Source organism: Anomalospiza imberbis, chromosome 23 (assembly GCF_031753505.1).
Source record: "Anomalospiza imberbis isolate Cuckoo-Finch-1a 21T00152 chromosome 23, ASM3175350v1, whole genome shotgun sequence".
In the NCBI taxonomy this organism is placed as follows: Eukaryota; Metazoa; Chordata; class Aves; order Passeriformes; family Viduidae; genus Anomalospiza; species Anomalospiza imberbis.
The window spans coordinates 3,088,234-3,108,937 of NC_089703.1; the positions used below are offsets into that span (position 1 = coordinate 3,088,234).

Here is a 20,704-nt window from a genome sequence, read left to right on the forward strand (position 1 = left end):
TCTCGTTGAAGGTATATATCTGTGCCTTTGGCTAGGCTGAAATCCCCCATAATAAACTCGAGACTTTGAGTTAGCCTGGTTCGGAGAAAGGTTTTCAGTCCAGAAAACCTTTGGCCATGTTTCATGGCCAAAGTCAGTCTCAGAGTTAAGCCAGGCAACCTGGTACAGCCTTAACCTTCATCCAGTCCAAGCCTCGCTATATGTTAGACATAAACAACATAAAAATCTTTGGGAGCAAGCCAAAGCATCAGCCATATGCACAGCAAGGAACACATCACTTCCTTCTTGCCTGGGAAAGGGAAAGGGACTGCTCAGAATTGAACCGAAGCATGTTTTGTTAATAAATACTAATTGCCATCTATCAAGCACACACATTTTTTCTAATTTAAAAATCCACACTGAAGCCTCTGAAGAGATGAAGATCAGAACGCGCTCAATTTTCCATGCAAATAATTTGCTTCTGATCTTGACCCAGGATTTTCATAACAATTGGAGACAGCATGGGGCTGCTGTGTCTCTGAGCCACAGTGCCCAGCTGTCCCTCTCCCCTGGGGTTCCTTTCATGCCTGGCTCTGAAAGAAGCAGCTTGCTGTAATGTGTCAGGGTCTCAAAGCCCTGGACTTTGATGGCTGCATTCTGTGTCACCTACAGGCATAAATCCAGGATGGCTTTAGTGAAGTGAGAGAGTCACGCTGCTGTACATCTTTTACCTACTAGTCATGCTCCCGGTGGAACCCCACCTGCACTTTAGTAGCTTCTCCTTGTTTTGAGACACCTTCCTAAATTTCTACTGGTGTTTTAGGTTCCCACATTAACATACTAGCTAAAAGCACCAAATGTGGCTAGGAGCAAAAAGAGAAGGTTATTTAAAGGAGCTGTGTGTGCCTGGGACAGTCCAGTCGCTTCTTCTACTGTCACATCTCATCTACAAAACCTGGAAGAAGCTCATTTTTCCATGCTGTTTTAGTGCCATGTGACCTGTGTTCTAAATTGGCACCTTTGTCGCCTTCCCCCAGAGCAGGTGAGCCCAGAGAAAGGAGCTTCTCCTGGAGGCTGTGTTGGGAGCTCTGGTGAAAGCCATTGCTCTGCTTTTGGCTCGTTCCATGGGTGACACTCCCAGGGCTCCAGTCTGGTCTGGAACTCCTGGGAGTGTGAGTGTCTGGGCTCAGCTCATCCCAGGACAAGGCAGGGCTCTGTGCAGCTGGAGCTGCTCCCACACCAGCCTGTTGACAGACAGAAACACGCATTAGAGCTGTTTTGCACACAGCAGAGCCCCCTGCTTCCAGGGCAGAGATGCAATTTCCACATGTCCCAGTCTGTAGTGAGTGCTTTGTTATCTAGGAAGGCTCCCCCAGCCAGATGTTCACCTCCTTACTTGTTGGACAGATCCCTGGCTACTTTCCATCTTTTTTTTCTTGGAGATTGCTGGGTTCCAGTGACACACCAGGCTGTCATTTTGAACACTGTAGTTCTTGTTTCCAAGAAGCCAGTAGGTTTTCATTTTCCCTTTGCCCTGGACAAGAAAAGGAGAGAGAAGAAAACAGCTGTTTTCATGCAATATGAAGCAGAGCAGGGATCACTATGGCCAGAACTACTCCCTGTCCTGCATTTGTTATCTCTCCCTCTCTCATAAGTGGCTGCTGATCAGGGAAAGAATTACAATTTATGTGCAGTTTGAGTGCTAATAATCTCTTCTGTTCAGAGGTCACTGCCTTGCTGGTCACTGGCAGTGTTGTTGAGGGTTTAAAATAAGCCTTAAACCCACGTGTCTTTGACTGAATCCTTACACCTTGGGCCATACTCATGTGGCTCCATGCAGGTGCAGGCATAGCAGCCATGCTTCGAAGCACACAGAACACTTTTTCTTCAACTTTGAGGAGTAATGTGTAGCCACTTCCAATTGAATTAGCAAAAGAACCTTGTGGACACAGTTAAAAGTTGATGTGTTCTTCACAGAAGAGCAATGGCCAAATCTATCATCTCGTCCCTATCCCATTAAATGCCTTTATTGTTATAAAGTTACAGAAAAACTGTTACCTTGACTTCAATTTCTCCTCTCAGTTCAATTTCATATGCATCATCTGTGAGAAGGGCTTCATATGTAGCAGAACTGATGTGGATCTTCTGTGCTAGGATTCAGAGCAGAGCAGGAATTAATGATTCCCTGAATCCCAGAGAAAACGTACCAGCCCTCCTGCATTTATCAGCCCAGTACTTCCACCTCCTCTTTTGGCATTATGGGATGTGACTCTACGTGCCCCTGCCAATCCACAAGAGTTTCTCTTGTCTGTTTGGTAACTGGTGCATGTGCAGGAGCGGTGGGGATGGCAGCTTAAGGAAGTGCTTCTTCCTTAGATGGATGATAATTAGTTCTCTGACCTGGGCTGGTCCCAGAGAGTGCTCCTTCTCCTCCAGAGACCTTATTTCACACTTGACTGTGCCTGATGTGAGGCTGTTTGGGGATTTCCTTGCCCCCCAGTGCCTTGGGGGTGCAGAGTGCAGGTGTGGGTCTGGCTGGATGCCCAATCCTGCCCGAGGCACTTACGCAGGCTGGTGGATTCCATGCGGGAAGCTGTGTTCACAGTGTCCCCAAAGAGGCAATAACGAGGCATTTTGTACCCCACAACTCCAGCTACACAGGGTCCTGAGAAAACACAAGGCAGAGAGACCCCAAGAAGAAGCAAGTGGTAAGAAGCAGTGAGAAGTGCAGGGCAGTGTCAAATGCCAGCACCCTTGCCAGTCACTCTGTATCCTCAGAGAGATGTGGTAACTGGGAGTGCTCTGTGCATCTGGGGCCTGGCTGCACAGTATTTACTTAGTGAGAGAAGTCACAATCTGATTAGCTGTAGCTAATTGATGGGGATATCACCAATACTAAATTGCTTCCCAGACCTTTCCACACTGATACAGGCAAAATTCACTTCACCCCCCTATTCCTGCTGGAACCAGGAGAAATACTTATCCTGAGGTGTGGGGAGAGGCAGCCGCTCGTACAGAAGTGCAGAATTCTTTTCTCCTCACTGCCTGTGCCCTGTTCTGGTTTTCTCCTGCCTTCACCCCGGCCCCTGTACCTGTGTGGATCCCAGCCCGCAGCTCCAGTCTGCCCGTTGGCATGTGAGGGATCACAACCTGCCGCACTGCCGCCACCAGATCCAGGGACATTTTGGCAATCTCATCGGCATGTTTGGTGCCATTCCTCTCTGGCAGGCCACTCACTACCATGTAGGCATCCCCAATGGTTTCCACCTGATAGGAAGGGGCACGTGTCACTAAGTGGCAGGCACTGAGCTTTCCTTTGGAAAGAAAATCAGAGTAAAATCTATTTTAGCTGTCCAGCACTCGCCAAAATGGGGTGTAGAGCCCCTGTAGGATGGCAGGCCTTGTATTTAATGGATGGGGCTATTTGATATTCACCAGAAAACAGAGTAAGAAAGATTTCAGCAGCTTGCAGATTCCTTTCCTGTGGATTTGTACTCACCTTGTACACATTGTAAGACTCAATCCTGGTGTCAAAGCAGACGTAGAGATTGTTGAGCATCTCAACCACTTGCAAGGGAGTACAGGAGGCAGCAATGCTTGTGAACCCCACGATGTCCGAGAAAAAGATAGTCACCTGTTACAGGGAGAAGGAGAGCATGAAGCTGAGATCTCTGGGCAACAGTGGCGAAGCCTTTGTGAAATCTTGAGCACAGCAGCCTAAGCCACAGTCTGCATGTAGTACCAGTCTTGCACAGCTCAACAGAAACAATCCTAAATTAACAAGCTCTGGCTCGGAATTGTTTTCTACTACTTTGAAAGATAAAATTATTCTTATCTCCAAAGTTTAGCACCTGCACTTCTGTGAATACCTCATGCTAATGGGAGACTGAGTCAAATGCTTTCAATCTTGTGAGCAGTGATCAAGAGACTTCTTATAGAAGTAGGGGTCTCATTTTCCTTTAAAAGTGATTTCAACTGTGATAGGGATAAAACTAGGTACCAAAAAACCCTGTGAAATAAAATCTCAGTTGCTGCCTCTGCTCTTGTTGAATTAGAAAATATTAACTGGATTTTGTTTCATTTTCAAATGATGTTTGTCATGATCAAGTAATTTACAGAAAAAAATAACTTAAAAAAATTAAACTTATAAAACAAAGAATAGAACTGAGGAAGAGAAATGTGTGTTGCAGCTGTTGGTAAAGAATTTTCTTCTCTGTGCTGTCTGAATTGTGTCAGTGTTTAAACTCAAATCATCTTTGCTAATACCAATTAATCTGGAAGGGCCACCTTTTCATTCTGCCTTGATTCAGCACTTTTGATGTCATGACTATTGTGGATTATAATTAATTGTGCAATTACAGGTTGTTGTTTTGATAATGACACCTACAGATTAAATGCAAACATTTACTGTGTTTCACAGCTGAAAGTAAGGGGGTGTCCAGGGAAAAAGAGACAATAGAATTGCAATTTCTGTAGCATGAGGACTTGGGCTGAGGGCTATGCAGCACAGCTGCTAAATTCAACACCGCCAGCAGCAATTCTTTTATTCTTCTTATTTTACAAGGAGGATTCTCATTTCTTGCTCCTATGAGCTCATGATCCACTGGTGCTGGCTGGCTCTTGTGGGTAGGCTCCTAAACGCCAAGACAATTTGCCAATATAGGATGTTTTAGGTCTAAAGCCATGAATTTGGAAATCTCAGCTCTTCTTCCTTCCCCAGCAGCCTAGGTGCTCCAGAGCATCTTGCACAGCTCTTTCCAAAACCCATCAGGAATATTTGGATTTCCATCCACACTCGACTGTGGGTGCAAACCCAGGATCCTCAAAACTGCGGCAAGGTAGGTGCAATTTTAGGTGAATACTTTTCTACCCTTAGTGGCAGCATCCTTTCCATTTGCTAACCTGGTCATAGTTTTCTGCCTCAACTTTTTGGCACTTCCTTAGCTGCTTGGCCACAGACTTTGGCAACATCTGGTGCAAGAGGTCCTCAGCGAGGCGCCTCTCCCTTTTCAAGTCCTCTGTCTTTTCCTTGAGGCTCCTGGCATAATTGTGTATCCAGTCTGTCATTTGCTTGAAGGACATCAGTACAATGGGGTAAATGAGACAGGCAACCACCACCAGACTGATCTTAAGGCTTATTGTGGACAGGATTTCCCTGGATTTCTTGTGCAGCTTTTCCTGTCCCTCCTGCAGCAGACAGCTCTGTGCATAATGCAGTCCCCTTTCCGTGCCTTCCAGGGACACAAAGTCACCCCAGCCCAGGGATGGGGTAAAGAAAGCAATTCCTTCATAATGGGTGGAATGAAGTGACAGATTGACATGATCTGTCCAGCACTTATGTGCAGTCTCTGAGGAGAAGAGAGCATAGCTCAGAGTGGCAAAATGTTGCTGCAGTGTGCTTTGCAGGCTCCCAGGTGCTGGCACTGGCTGAGCTTTGAGCACGGCTTCTCTGATTTGGAGGAAGAGTTTAAAAGCGACTGTGTCTGCCCAGTCAGGATTGTGTCTCATGGCTCTCAGGTCCTCACGGGGACTCCTGAAACGCTGAAGCAGTTCAGAGATTGCTCTGGACAGCACCTGCCTGGCTTCAGGAACCCCTGAGATATTCACTTGGTGCCTCAAGCCAGCCATGTAAAATCTACAAATGGAGATTTTCTCCTCCTTGCACTGGCAATTCTCACAGTACAGTTCTGCTTCACTTGCCATACAGAGGGAGTTTAAATTCCCCAAGAGCTGAGAATGGAATGATCTGTTCCTTGTGTCTGCTGCTGGGAGCAGCCAGCTGTGCCTTTCTTCCTGCAGGAGAGAGATGAGGTGAGCAGCCCAAAGGTTTTCACAGGAGGCAAGTTCCTGAAGGGCTTTGCCTGTGTTTTTCCAGATTTCCAAGCTGTTGCTCAAATCAAAAGAAATGGCCCCAAGGAGGCTGCAGAGGGAGATCATGCATGCTGTCAAAATCCTTTGAATTGTTTTTCTACCACCAGCATTGGAAGAGGGAAAACACCTAAAAAAAATAAAATAAAATAAAAAGAAACAGTGGCATTGTCTGATCCCAAGAGTGTTTCTTCCTCCTGAAACCACAACTGGATCTAGCAGTGACATTTAACAATTCCCATGCAATCTGAAACAAAGCAAAAGGAGCATGCATTATCTGAATGTTTCTTAAAGATTATTTTAGTTTTTTCCACCTGATATTAATTTTAAAAGAAAAGCTGTATTTAAGAGACTGCTTCCTTGACACACTCTGATCTGTAAAACGAGATGAATGATACAGTTTTTTCTGTGAGAAAAAAAGCTAATAAAACCATTTTCTGTGGGTTTTATTCTCGGTGATACTTCTCTCCAAATCTTAAGGAAGGTCATGAAAAGATGGGTTACTTATTCCCCCAGTGACTCCAGTGATCACAAACTGGAACTGCTGATTTTTTAAAATCAGACTTTGAGAAGTTGTTCCTAACAGGCACTTCCACACGGTGTGTAATTTCTGTTGATATGTTCAAATGAGCTCAGATGTTTTTTACAATATTGCCTATATATTTCAGATGGGAAATGAATCACATTTCTGTTTTCAGTTTTTACTGAAGCATTTGCACATCCAATTGTTATTGTTTGAGCTTCAAGATTACCTTTCTTTCATACTGCACATAATGGACACCCATGCTCCATAGAGCAAAGCGACCTCTAATGATTTTCATTTTCAAAAGTATTATTCTATCATTTACAATCTTACACCAATGATACTCATAAAAAAACCTCAGGACGTTATGCTGGAGCTGATGACTCCTGAACAACTGGGTAATCTTTATTTCCACTGATAAAGAACAAAGTTCTGCATAGTAAAGCTGCTTGAAAAAAGCCCTCCTCAGATCCCCTGTTCTTGCAGATATAGTAAATCGCACTTTTAGTCAAGCAAGTAAAATCCAATAAAACCTATTATTTCTCAGCAAAGGCTGATATTAAGCAAAACAAATTCTTGCTGAGAAGAATGGCAATCAACAGTTGTAAAGTAGAAGAAAAGTGATAACAATACTGTCCCCAAAGATAACAAATAGCCATGCTTTCTCTTATTAATTTAATACAATTTCTGATTAATAATATATTTACTTTCAGTCCAAAGGTTAACATCTGCAAAATACCAAACTAAAAGGAACTGCAAGCCTAGAAAACTTATCTCTGAGGGTTTCTGTTCTCACAAAAACCTCCCAACCTTTTCCTTACCCTATCCACTGCTTACCTTTGGGTCACTTGCCCTCCATTTATAATCAAGTCCTTTTACTTTTGGAGACATCTAGCACACACCGGGGGGAGAAGAAAAACACAACAAAAACCCACCTTGCTTTCATACTGCCTATCTTCCACAATGAAAGAAACATGAAGAGGGTCTTCAACTGAGCGCCGAGCCAAAAGCGGCGATTCGGCTTTGCCAAAAACCCCACATTTGCGCCGGCCGACAGTGGCCACTCTGAGCTCTTCACCTCAAGGACTTAAAAACGAGACAGGTCTGCCCCCAGAGTTGGCTCCGCGGTCCCAGGCGGTGGAAGCTCTCTGGAAAAGCAGTGCCCGGTGCTCCCGCACTCACCTGCGGGCACCTGCGGGCTGCTCCTCCACCTTCCCTCCGGCCATCGCTGGCTCCAGCTCCCTGCGCCAGCGCTGCCTCTCTGCAGCCTCCTGCCGAGCCCCCGGTGGGTCGGTGATGCTGGTGATGCTCTGACTCTTCCCGCTGCCCACCCTCCGCAGAGGGCTCGCACCTGCGCCCAGGTCAGGCTGGGGACAGGGAAGAGTATCCGGAGTTATCCCCAAATTCAGGCTCTGGCCTTGCCAACAGTCAGGAAGAAGTGACAGAAACACGCTTTGTTTGCTTGCAAAAAATGCGGTTTATTTTAGTAGTGTTTGGTTTAATATTTGTGTTGTTAAAAGCGTAATTTCCCAGTTCTTTTTGACCAAAGGTGTCATGATTGTGACTTTATTCAAACTGCTTTCCCTTCTTGGCATCTCTCATCCAGTTCTCATTGGATTAGTTGTTTGCCATAACCTACAAAAATGTAAAACAAATGAAAAATCAGATCATGAGACACAGGAATTTGTGAACAGTATGTGCTGTGTCCAAGTCACAGGATTTAAATAAGTGAAATAAGATTTTTGCTTCTCAGTCAAAGTTTATATTAAATTAAAATATGTTTGACATTCCAGACTTGAGCTGCATGTGCTACCTTTTAGGATACAATTGATGAGTGCAAATTTGAGTAATCACTTTTGAAATATATGGTAAATCTTTATGACTACAATAAAGCCGTGGGAATGCATTCCTATTATCAAAACTTGTTTGAATAAGTGGAAAAAAAAAACCTGGATATCTGTTTCAGAGGAGGATACTCTTCAGTTGGTAAGGGTTGAATCAGCAGTGATACAGCTCCCTTAGCAGGTGGCAGAAATGCCAGGAGAGAGCCCCAGCCCAGTCTGTGCTCTGCACAGCACCTCACCTGCTCGATCCAGCTGTTGTAGGCAGAGACCCGCGTGAACACAGAGGGTTTGTGGTAGAAGTTGCAGCCAAGAGTGGAGCCAAAGCTGACGATGCCGTGCACTTCCCACTGGCCATCAGCCCCTTGGCAGTTCAGTGGGCCCCCAGAGTCCCCCTGGGAGAAAGGAGAACACAGTCATAGTGGGAGCAGCTCCTCTGTGGGGTTTTTAACCCTTCCTTCCCCTCAGGCCTGTTTGTCTCAACCCAAGCCCTGAGAGTGGACTCACATTACAGCTGGAGGTGATTCCATCCCCACCAGCACAAACCATGGTGGGTTTCACCACTGTTCCCCACCAGAGAGGTCTGGAGCAGGTTGCATAATCCACCACCAGCAGAAGGCCTTGCTGCAGGTCATCGGGAAGGGGTCCATTAGCTGAGAACAGAAACACAGGCTCATGGTACCAGCTGGCACCGAAGGTAGAATAAAACTGATCTGCTAAATTTCTCTTGGTATCTGGGTACCATCACTCCAGGTAAAACACTCCATAGGGGCTACCTTAAAGGAGAAGCTGTTATAGGTATGAATGTCCCTTAATTCCATTTTTCATATACACCTTAACTTACTAAAAATTTGCATTCCATTAAAAAATGTCTCATTGTTAAGAGAAATAAAGGGCTGCTCTATTTTCAGGAGTTTGCCATTTACTTATCCCTCGAGGAATTGCCTCCTGAGCCAAGCTGACACCTCTGCTCAACTCTGAGCTTTTCTTCACTTCACGTCTATTCCCTTCTGTGTCTTCAGATATTCAGCAGGTGTGTTGGGATTAGCAAATGCACCTGTCTGCACACTATTAATATTTGCATTACAATAGCTCCTAAAAGCTCAGTTAAGGCCCCTCAGGTGCATTAGCAGCTCTGTTACAAGGAAAATAAATTTCAAAGGGAAAAATCATAATGTATGAACGAAGTGGAGCCCAATATAATAAACTACCTCACTACCCTGAGTTTTGAGGGGATCTTGAGCACCATTAATAGTCTTTGCCATCAATTTCAGAGGAGAAGGAACTTCTGGAAGTTCCTTTTTCCTCCATGGTTTTGCAAATACTCACTCTGCAGTCTTCCCCAGCCGGTGACATAGCAGGCAGTGTTGGAGGGCAGGATGCTCTGGGCAGGGGGCAGGCACGCCAGCTGGATGTGGTCGCTCAAGGTGACGTGCTCAGAGAGTTTGATCAAAGCAATGTCGTACCTGTGGTAACACATTGGAGAGTGGGAGAGAAAGGGAAGGTGGAAAGGTTTGCAAAACAGATTAAGACACAATAGCCTGAGTACTCAGCAGTTACACAGCACTCGGCCTACTCAAAAGGAAGCAAGGGAGCAAAGGCCAGAGCACAAGCAGCAAAGATCCCTGCACCCTAAAGCAACAGGGAAACTCATGGACTGGACGGCTAATCCCTGCAGAACTGCCCCTTTTCCTGATGGAAAAAGGTTGTCTTTTATAGTTTTTTTTCCACCAAAACCAAGCATATATTAGGACTCACTCCAAGGACTGGAACTGAGGGGATTTCATTGCTATTGCCCTCAGCCTGCAGCAGGGCACAGGGGTCCTTCAGCCACGTGGATATTAATGATCCATAATTCTGTGTCTGCTGCTGGTAGGAGGGCTTCAAAGAGTGTGGTGTAAAGTGTTTCATTCCCTTTCATTGTACAAGGGATGTCACTGCATGTAACATTGCTTCTGACCCAAGCATGAACATGCAAAACACCTTCTGCAAACATTACTAATCAGTAAAAAACCAATGTTGTTAATTGCTCTGTATTCTCTTGAGGGGGAAGGTAGAAACTGGACACTGTAACAGGAGGCTCTAAACATGAATTTAATTACCATAACTCCAGGTGGGTGGGATTCAGGCAGTTTGATTTTTACCCTCCTAAAAACTGAAAAAAAAAAAAATACCTGCCACCAGCTTACCCTTTTGCAACATTCTGTGGATTCCAGTTCTCATTAACAATGATCTTTTCTGGAGAAAGTGCAATTGATCCTTTTTCCTCAGCTGCTAGGTTGTATTTTCCAAGGAGCACTCGATAGGTCAAAGAAGAGCTGGGCAAGAAAAGGATGAACACTCAGTTATGCAGCTGCATCTTTGGCTCCTGAGAGATTCAATGAGAGCACCCTTGGCTGTAATCTCTCATCGCAGGCATGGCTTGTCTGGAGCTGAGCCAGTGATTTGCTAAGGGCAAAGATTGTGTTCTAGACCTCAATCATTTCATCTCTAAGCTGTCCTCTCAACTCCTGCTCAAGGCTTCTTTAACAAACTCAAATCCAATATTTGCAGGTTTCAGCTCATATTCTTCGATGCAGTAACCATTTGGACATTTTTTGACAGCTTAAATAGCTTCAATAATAAACAACTGTGTGATAGATACATGTAGGATTTATAATAATAACATGCAGCCAATCCTTCATGTTTCATATTATGATATTTGCTACAAATTAATGTTGCAATAACCATACGCTACCAGAGCAAAATGGGGTTGTATTTGTGGAAGCAGTTTTGATGATGCAATGACATTGCTGTACCTGATAATTGATTTGTTACCCTGCCACATAATATGAAGAGTTTACTGAAAATGATTGGTATATTCAAAATATTTGTGATTATTTCTTCAGGGAGTGGAATGATTAGTTAACTTGTGGACCTCACTGACATATATTACAGAAACAGGCAACACAGCTGAATTTTAATAGCAATTTGAAAACAGGAGGATGTTTGTAGTTTGTTTATGGAAATTAAGAGTATATAATTCAGGTAACTGGGGTATTTTCCCCTTCTACATTAAGAAAATAAAGAGATGTCATTCTCCTGGTTTTTAATCAAAAGATATGATGCAAACCTCAGAGCTTTCAACCAGGAAAGGGAGAACTGGCATTGATATGCTTTTCATTCATCTCTTTCTGCTCATGTGCTGCTTCCTGGGTCAGATTTATCTTCATTACTTACCTGATGCAGTGGGCAGCTGTCATAACCCAGTTGGTGGCAATGAGGGTTCCCCCACAGGTGTGACGCCACTTGCCATTGGAATTGTATTGAAGGGAGGCCTGGGATCAAGGAACCGAGTAAGGCTCAGGCTTTTACCTGGTCATTTTTCATCATTGTGCTTTGTTCCTGCACCCAGAACACAACTTGCAGATGGTGGAAGGCTTTGAAGTTTCCAACTCCTGGCCACAGAAAGGCTTTCCCTTCTTCCCTATCATGCAAAGCTTGATTTTTAAAGCACATCTTGCTTAAATAGCCCAAGTCTACTTGACTTAAAATGAGAGCCTGCAGTACTGTCACAGCATATCCCACAATACACAGAGTATCACCATGCAATTTCAGAAGGTTTTAAGCTTTCTCCCATGCAGTAACACCTTACCACCTCAGAAGGCTCCAAGCATCTGCCCATACAGAGTGCCACCACCCCACCTCCAAAGGCTCCAAGCATCCACCCATACAGAGTGCCACCATCCCACCTCCGAAGGCTCCAAGCATCTGCCCATACAGAGTGCCACCATCCCACCTCAGAAGGCTCCAAGCATCTGCCCATACAGAGTGCCACCATCCCACCTCAGAAGGCTCCAAGCATCCACCCATACAGAGTGCCACCATCCCACCTCAGAAGGCTCCAAGCACCTGCCCTTCTTGCTCTTTAGCCCGACATTTTATCCCCTCATGTTCATGGCTGGCACCTGTGTGCCCTCTGTTCCCTTTGGGGGTTGGTCAGTGCCCCTGGGCACTCCATGGCTCATTACCTTCAGTGCTGTTCACCTGCTTCACAGCTCTGCCCACTGCCACTTACCACAAGCTGTGTGCCTACACCTTACCAGCAAAGTGTGGCACATTCAGAGCTTTTTTAAGAAGACTGGAAACTTTAGGATTGATCAGAAGAGAAGAGTCAAAACGTGTCAGGTAAGATGCATCAAATGGAATTTAAGAGGTGGTTTTGTTCAGTTGTGCTGTGCAGAGACAGCACAGCCCCAGTTTTTCCAGGGAAAGCACAGGATGACCAACCTGCCAGGGCCAGCTGTATGGTCTTGCATTTTCCCCTCCAACAACTCTGGACACAAGAGGTGGGTAGGCAGGAACCCCACAGCTAAAGGCTAGAAGACATACAAATAAGATGTGTGTTTTGAAAGTAGGTTTAAAAAATATCTGTAAGATTATCACCTAGCACAGCACCCAGTTACTCTTTCGAGAGACCCTTGTAATGAACATCCTGTGCTGTATTTTTTTCTTTGATGTAGAATGTTCAATTTGTCTAAAAAAGGAAAGTTGTTTTTAGATTTTAATTAACTTGATCTTTTAAAACTAAAGCAGAAGTTGGACACGTACCTGCAGCTGCCAGAGTCAACACAGTAAAGAGAACTCCAAGCATGGTGCCAGTTCCTGGGTGCTGCAGGCTCAACTCCATGCCATTTTATATAGTGTCCTTATCTCTGGGACAAAACTTAAAATGCAGAGCTATTCCAATACTAATGGAAAATTTGTGTCACTGTGGGATAATTCTTTATATACATAAGTTGCTAAAAAATCCCCCTGTAGGTAGACCTTGGATGCAGGCTATATAAACAACTTGGTTAATTAGTTGTTTATTATCTGTAGCAGCTGTTTGCATTCCCATTGCCTTGAAGTTTATCACAAAGGTGTTTACGGAAGGAAAATGTTAAATTAATTATCCTAACACTTGGTGGTATGTCAGCAGTGTCTGATGCATTCGGACAGTGACAGATTCGGATGTGTTGGTGGGGTTGCATTAGTTGATCTCTAGAGGCTCCCCTCCTACCTTAGTTATTGTTCAATTATACAACTCCTTGGGATTTTATTTTGGTCTGGGGTCTGCTTTTGTTTTGTTTTGTTTTGTGTGTAACTGAATGGTATCTGTCACGTTGTACTGACTGAAAACCTGTATCTTCTTTCCCAGATCAAGTTGCGTGTGCTTTAGCACGCCAGACTTCTTCAATAAAGCAGACTGCAATCACTTTGAAGTGGAACATACTTCAAGCCATACAAAGAACCAGCTGTCCATGATGCAGCAGAAATCCTGGGATGTTGTGGTGAGTCAGACTCCATTCCTTTCCTGTGTCCCTTTGTTAGATCAGCAGCCCTGGAAGAGGACAGGGTTCCCTGCAGCATTGCAAATGAGCCTGTGTACACCCCAGAGCAGTGCTGACCTGTGCTGTAACACACTGTGAGCTTGTTCATGGAAAGAGCAAAGCAGGCAAGAGCAGGCATTTACACCACTCCAGAGATGCTGCCACAAAAGGAAGTGTCCTAATTCATTACTGACAGTAACTAGATATCAATGCTTCCCCTTGTCTTTCTTCTTTTTATCTTCTACTACAGGAATTTTCCATCCTCTGTCACCTTTCCATCCACCAACCACTGAGAAACTGTTGCTGATTATTTGAAAAACAAACATCTCTATCCCATAAACCAGGATACTCATAGGGAACAAACTTACTAGAATGGAAACAGATATCATAATGCCAGTTTTACAACCAGAGCTGTGTTGTACACAGACACCAAACAAGGGGTTCAAAAATGCTGAAATAAATCTGATGTTCAGTGTCAGGAGGACTAATAAGCAGCAAAATCCCTGATTTCCAGAGCTTCCATTCAGCAGTAGGTACTGTGCTGGATGAAAGATGCCTGGAGCACACATGTGGAAGACAGAAATAGAGAATGCTTTGCTGTTTCATCTGCTTCTCAATAATGTATTTTCCTACCCAGACAACAGCACTTGAGAAAGCTGCATTTTGAATTGCAAACTGGATCAACCAAACCCTGTTCTGGCATCTTGTATTTATTATCTGACAAAAGCAGAAACCAGGGTTAACAGTGCAGAATTGAGATTCTAAATTTTTTTCCATTAATTTGTTGGCTCTTTTCTTTGTGTCTGAATTAACAAGCTAAACAAAGTTATGCTGCTCAGTTTAACTTCCATGTCACTATCATTTTCACTGAATTCCAGCTAAAAGTATAAATTTTGGACGGTCATTTACTATTTTAACTTGCTTTGTTTGTTGTATGCTTGTAAATGTGGAATTTTGTTTAGTTCTTTAAGCATTTCTGCATTTCACAAATATGACCTTCTGCTCTCTTGCATACTGTAAATAGAGAAATGCTGTTTCTTTTTCCCCTTCTTCATGAAGGAATTCTGAAACAGTTCTTTTGTTATGGAGGAAATTCTCATAGGAATCCTAATATATTTAATGTAAAACACTCTCAAAGCTGTTTTGTTTTTTGTTCTATTCATGCTTTATGTGATGGTAGCTTATCCATCTTTTCCAGGCCCAAACAATCTTCTTTGCACTCCATGGGTGACATGCTGCTGGCAATTCTGCCAGGCTCAGCCTCCAGCTGATACCACGGTGGCTTGGAAACAGCCCCCTGGAAGCTCTTATCATCTTCATGCCAGATGTTTCACAGAAACTAAGCAGTTCACGGAACTTTGGTGAGAAAGAGAAGGAGCTTCTGGTATGTGCTGTTAAAGCAGAATAGTAAACACCTTCTTCAATATACAATGTACCTGTGTACAACTTAAAATGGACTCTGTTGCTTCCCTGTCTTTATTCCCTTGAAGGGCAGTAACTCTGCTATACTCATTAGTAAATGGAATTGTCTGCAGAAAAGTTAGACTCTGAAATCTGCTTTCCTGAGGGATGTTTTTCATCTGAAACCAGACAGTAACCCCTCTGAAAATTTGAAGTTAAATCCTGACCCAGTTTTTCCTTGGAACCACCAACTGTGCCAAATTTATTACTTGCTGGATGGCTGTTAAATCTGCTGCTTGATGGTTCCCTGGGATTGTTCCTGTGAAGTAAAGTTTGGCCTTCATTGCTCAGGATAGAACAAGGTTATACTGAGCAAGGAAATGGAGATGACCTTTACCCTGTGTGTTTTTGTCACTTGCTGTGCCTTCCAAATTGGCTTATATCCGGCTGATATCCATTTATATATTATTTTCCACCCTGTATTTGCAGTCAATACTGGCCACAGGTGTAACATAAGGCCCTGCTTATCTAAACTAGGTGAGGAGCAATGGCAGGAGAGAACAGACACAAAACCAACAAAAACCCCGACCACACTTCAGCAATCAGATTAGACTGAAAGATATTTATTTAGAAACAACAGCTTTGGTATTTTAAACCCAAACAACCTGTAAGTCACCAGAAAGTGGGGTGTCTTCCCCCATAGCCAAAACAAATCAATGCACAAAGTCTCAATAGGCTTAGAATAGGAAACGTGTAGATCAGCATTTCCAAGTGCATATCCAGAAAACAAGTTCATTAAATTGATTTTGCACTCTACAGTCATAAAGGCTGAAAAATCTGTTACGAGAATTTATCAACAATTAAGATTGCTAGATATTGACAGTTCAATTGACCGTTACTGAAGTGGAGGAAAAATTAACATACTCCCCCTCCCCCCAAGCAATAAATTACTGTATACCAAAAAGAAGTTACACTAAAGTTTTCTAGTTAACTCTCAGAAGGGAATCATCATCCTTTATTTTTCTGTAGAATTAAAAAAAAAAAAAAAACAGATCAAAATATCAAAGGTCTTAGTATATCTTCAAGTACTTTCACCAAATGGATTACTCCTAGGGAACTGAACAGCTTACAGGGAAAGGAAACATCTGTTACACAAGCTTCTGGGATAAACAATTGAATCACCACACCTTCCAAGCCTCAGATTCCTGTAATAGCAAGGCACAAAAGGATTGTTGCTTTCAAATGTTCCTTGTTCTCAGCTGCAATATTGCCAGGTGTCTTGTGCAAATGGAGGCTGAAAGCAGGACGAAGTTCACTTGGACACGGGGATGTTCCCATTCAATTAATGGAACGGGGTGTTATTTCAAGACCATCTATCTTGCTTACTGCTACAGATTCTGAGCTTCAGCTGGCTTCCACTTCTTCCCTGTTTCTGGAATCAAGTTCTGCATCACCTTCATTTGAAGTAGGTCCAACTAAGACAAGGCAGCAGAGCTGTTTGCTCTGCAGTGCCCAGAAGGATGAGGTGTTAGGTCAGCCCTGCGCTGTGGCTGTGAAGCCTCTGGGCACTTCAGCGGGCAGAGTCGGGGACAGCCACCTGCAGCAATGGTTAACAAGTCACTTGGTAAAAGGCAGAAGGCAAGTCTTGGAGATGACAAAGGCAACTGGATAGACAACAGTGAAAGGACATAATTACATAATTCCAAGGACACATTTCAGGTGCATGTCCGGGCACAGCTGTTACACAATAACTGACATCACCTCCTAACCTCTTCCTCCCTTTGCACTGAGGTTCTGATCATGATCAGAGGCCTGTAACGGCAGTTGTCTGATATACATTTCTATCCTACCTCTTCCTAGGTTACTTTGTCTGGCTACAAGCACCTCCCACTCAATCTTTTACTGGATCACAGGTATTCAGAACTGCTTGGGATCAGGCTTGATCTCCAGTGCTCAAAATGACACAACCAGTGAGCTGACAGGGAAACTTCCAGCTCACTTTAAAGACCCCTTACATACCAGCTGCCAAATTTAGTTCAATACCTTCTGTTCAGCCTTAGCTATCCAAAATCGATTTTGATTTTTTAATTTGGACAAACAGTACAATCTATAGCTAGAACTTTTCCTCTGACAGCTCTGTTTAACTATCATCTCCTTTTTTTTCTAAAATAAACCTACATTTAACTCAGATCAGCCCTCAGGAGGGAAGCCTCTGAACAGCACAACTAGCTGACACAGCAAATCCAGTCTGGTCTTGCATTTCCACTTCGTATCAACACACAATCAGAAAGTCCCAGTACTAAGAGCAGAACTCACCATCTACTGTCTATTCTGTGCTAAGTTTTTACAACAAATAAGTTTTCCAAGGCAACTCAAAACAACTTGAAATTCTTTACACCCAGCTAAGATGAGCTTGGAGCTCTGGCTCCAGAGCTTGGAGCCAGAACCTTCAACTCACAGTAAGAAGCACTCAGTACTTTCCTTAACACAGCTTTGTATTTTCTCTGAGTGGGAGAAACGCCAATTCAGCATCCTCCCAAAATGATGGTGATAAGTGTGCTTTGATGGAGGGCTGCACAGTGTCTGTAATGTGAACATGTACCACAAGTCCCAGCAAGTCAGCACCTTCACCCCAGAACACCAGCCTGCCTCTGGGTGCTCCTGTGTGACATGTCACACGTTCAGAGCAGGCAGGCAGGTGTGCAGGTCTCCACACAGCAGTTCAGACAAGCACAGCAGCTCTCTCACATGCTTTCTGGTGCTGAATAACAAGAAGCATCATCTCATGACAACTGCTGGCCTAGAAACAAGCAATGTCCCACACTGATGTGTGAAAAAAGGACAGAAAGCTGTGTCTGCCTCCACCTGCAGCCTCACAGATGTTTAGGGACAGATGATGAGTTTATCTTTTCTAACAATTGTGAGCCCTACTGCTCCAATCCCTGCCCTAATCCTCCTCCTTGCAAGAAGAGGTCACAGATCACTTGTTTCAAGAGAGACTGAAAATCCTCACAGTCTAAGAGAGAGCCTGCCCAGGCCCAGCTGACACAACATCAGGCTGACAACACTCAGTGGAGAGCAGCCAAAAGCAGCAGCCTTATACCTTACTCCTGAAGAGGGGCTTGGCTCCTGGCCCACAATACTCATTGTAGATGAGTTTGAACAGAAACAAGTGAAACAAAGTAATTAAGGAGGCCACACTGAACCAGAACAGGAAGGGTAAGCCTGGGTATTGCTTGGCCATGTGTTCCTCATGAGCCAGAATAGCTTTTAGGTGGAGTGTGTGTCTTAGGTCCTGCAAGTGGACCAAATCTGTTGATATATAAAGCAGTGGTGTGATGGGTTGAGTCACCATGACGGGGAACGTGTGACCTCGTGCCTCTGAGGTCAGCTCCACAGGCTCGTTCATACAGCCTGCCTCACACGCATACAGTCTGACAGGCTTGTCCTGGAATTTCACAGACACATGCAAGAAGGGCTTTCCTTCAGCATCCAGGAGAACAGCTAAACTGATCAAGTCCTTATTGTAATGGATCCCACGTAAGGAATAGCTGTTATGAAGTACGTCAGGGTCAGCCTGAAACTGAAGATGGTTTTCTGTGAACTGCAGACCCCCAAAACTAAGCACCATTCCCTGCATGAGTCCGTGCACTCCCGCTGTCACAAGACCCTTGCATCCCCGTTTCTGGAGAGTCAGCTTCCACAGGTCTGAGAGCTGCAGGATCTGGGTGACGCTGGTCAGCTTTGGTGGCCACAGGTTCTCGGCGTGCATGGTGGCGTGGCCGCTGAAGCAGTGGTCAGCATAGTTCAGGCTGGCTTCAATCTTCTCCCTGTCCTCAGCAGCAATGAGCGGGTCCAGCAGCGGGGCTGGCACAGTTGACAGCACGTAGTAGAGGGTCATGTTGACAGTCTCACTGGATGGGGTATGTGCATCTGTGATCTTTCTCATTTCAATCCCTGTAGCAAAAGAAAACAACCGATAGTCAGAAATTCACTAGGAGGAAAAGAAAATCAAACATGCACATTGATGTTCAATGTGGTTTTCTTTATAACATCTAAGAAACCTGTGTCCATAAAACACCAAAGTGAAATGTTTCCTTGTGTTTGTCTAAGAAGATACTTTCTCTGCTACTTGGGAGTTTGAAAGCCAAGCTCCCACTAAAGACAAAGCTAATTTAATATACAGATGCCTTACAGGCCTGTTGTCATGACTCTGCAAGAATGATCTGTCAAAAGAACATACTATTTTTATAAAATAAGTTCTACATTATTTGGTCAGCTACTCTTTTACGTAAGACATTAAAATCTTAAGAAAAAGCATCTTTGTAGAACGGCCCTTAACCTCCATGCAGAATCTGTCTTTTATGCCATCATTAAAGGTCAACTTTTATTTCCAAATGACGTGCAGGGCAAATCAGTGAAGTTCCTGAAGCCACGAAAAGCAGCACACACAGAATAATGATTATAAATGTTCTTCTATCACTTTCTGTACACAGTCAGGTGTACTGCACTTTGTAAGGTAAGCTGGGTTCCAAACCAGAAACACTGTTTTACTATCCCACAACCCGTGAGGAAGACCAGAGCCTCTGCAGACCTTACAGCAACCAGGACGCTGAGCTTTCAGACACCCTCTAAAGCAACCCCATGGAAGTTGAGCATCACTTTCCTTACCTGAAATGAACAAGTCAGACCAGGTCTGCTGGTGCTCCTGGAAAAGATCTTCCACCCCCATCTTCATCACCTCCAGCATCTCCTTCTTGGCTGCCTCCCTCAGCTTGCTGAAGGTCTCCTCCAGCCTGGACACCTCGATGGGCTCCGAGGTGTACACCACGGACAGCACGGTCTCGTCAAAGTGCGACTTGGGCGCGACCTGCACCCGGCTCACGAGTTTCTTGGCGGCTACCACCACCAGCACCACCTTGGGGCTGCCGGCCAGCAGCAGGCGGCCGGAGGAGAGCAGGAACTGCCGCTCCTCCACCTTCTCCAGGCTGGTGGCGAAGCGCCCGCCCAGCGCGGACGCGGAGGCGGGAGCCGAGGCCTCGAAGGCGGCCACCCGCTCGGTGGGGTTGGCGATGCGGATGCGTTGCAGGTAGAGATGTGGCCGGCTCCGGTGGGCCACCACCTCCTCCCGCAGCGTCACGCAGTCCCCGGCGCCGGCCCCGGGCCCCGTCTGGACGCACCGCACCCTCCGCACGGCCCCGTCCCGCAGCGCCGCCAGCGCCGCCCGCGCCTCGCCGCGCCCGCCCAGCGCCCTCAGCCGCACCAGCGCCGGATACTCGGTGGCGAGCGCCGGGCCCGCAGCGGCCCCCGCGGGCCGCACCCAGAGCCGCCCGGCGGACACGTCCAGCAGCAGGAACCCGTTGCCCGCCACCGCCAGCCCCGGGGGCCCGCTGGCCCCGGCCGCCTCGTCAGGCAGCGGCAGCGCATCGCCGCGCTGGGTCTGCGCCCGCCAGGCGCCCGCGGCCGCCTGAACGCAGAGGGCGGCGGGTCCCCGGGGCTCGGCCCCGCGCCCCGCGCCCCGCGCCCGCGCCGCGCCCAGGTACCAGTAGGCGACGAGCAACAGCACCAGCAGCAGTAGCAGGCGCCGCGCCCAGCTGCTGGACAACAGCCCCGGCAGCCCCTTCAGCCGCTGCTGCAGCCACATGGGCGGCGGCGGGGGAGCCCCGGCCCGGCCCTTCCCGGCCCCGGCCCCGCCGCACCAGCCCTAAGCCGCCATCGCCGCCGCGCCCTGAGGCGGCTCC

General features: G+C 45.7%; 3 protein-coding genes across 3 annotated transcripts; all 3 read right to left on the reverse strand.

Moving 5' to 3' along the window:
* Positions 1 to 632: 632 nt before the first annotated feature.
* LOC137461721 (uncharacterized) lies at positions 633 to 6,310 on the reverse strand. Its single transcript, XM_068171407.1, has 7 exons — positions 4,882 to 6,310; positions 3,479 to 3,613; positions 3,072 to 3,246; positions 2,546 to 2,644; positions 2,038 to 2,129; positions 1,376 to 1,513; positions 633 to 1,223 (listed from the first exon to the last, which is right to left on the reverse strand). The coding sequence occupies exons 1-7, from the start codon at positions 6,073 to 6,075 to the stop codon at positions 915 to 917; spliced, it is 2,142 nt and encodes a 713-aa protein (XP_068027508.1). The 5' UTR covers positions 6,076 to 6,310; the 3' UTR covers positions 633 to 914.
* A 1,565-nt stretch (positions 6,311 to 7,875) lies between these two features.
* Positions 7,876 to 15,307, reverse strand: LOC137487160 (chymotrypsin-like elastase family member 2A). Its single transcript, XM_068212779.1, has 8 exons — positions 15,233 to 15,307; positions 12,481 to 12,621; positions 11,431 to 11,528; positions 10,401 to 10,529; positions 9,541 to 9,677; positions 8,719 to 8,864; positions 8,454 to 8,606; positions 7,876 to 8,005 (listed from the first exon to the last, which is right to left on the reverse strand). The coding sequence occupies exons 1-8, from the start codon at positions 15,305 to 15,307 to the stop codon at positions 7,988 to 7,990; spliced, it is 897 nt and encodes a 298-aa protein (XP_068068880.1). The 3' UTR covers positions 7,876 to 7,987.
* A 258-nt stretch (positions 15,308 to 15,565) lies between these two features.
* KIAA2013 (KIAA2013 ortholog) lies at positions 15,566 to 20,704 on the reverse strand. Its single transcript, XM_068171653.1, has 2 exons — positions 19,635 to 20,704; positions 15,566 to 18,920 (listed from the first exon to the last, which is right to left on the reverse strand). The coding sequence occupies exons 1-2, from the start codon at positions 20,605 to 20,607 to the stop codon at positions 18,061 to 18,063; spliced, it is 1,833 nt and encodes a 610-aa protein (XP_068027754.1). The 5' UTR covers positions 20,608 to 20,704; the 3' UTR covers positions 15,566 to 18,060.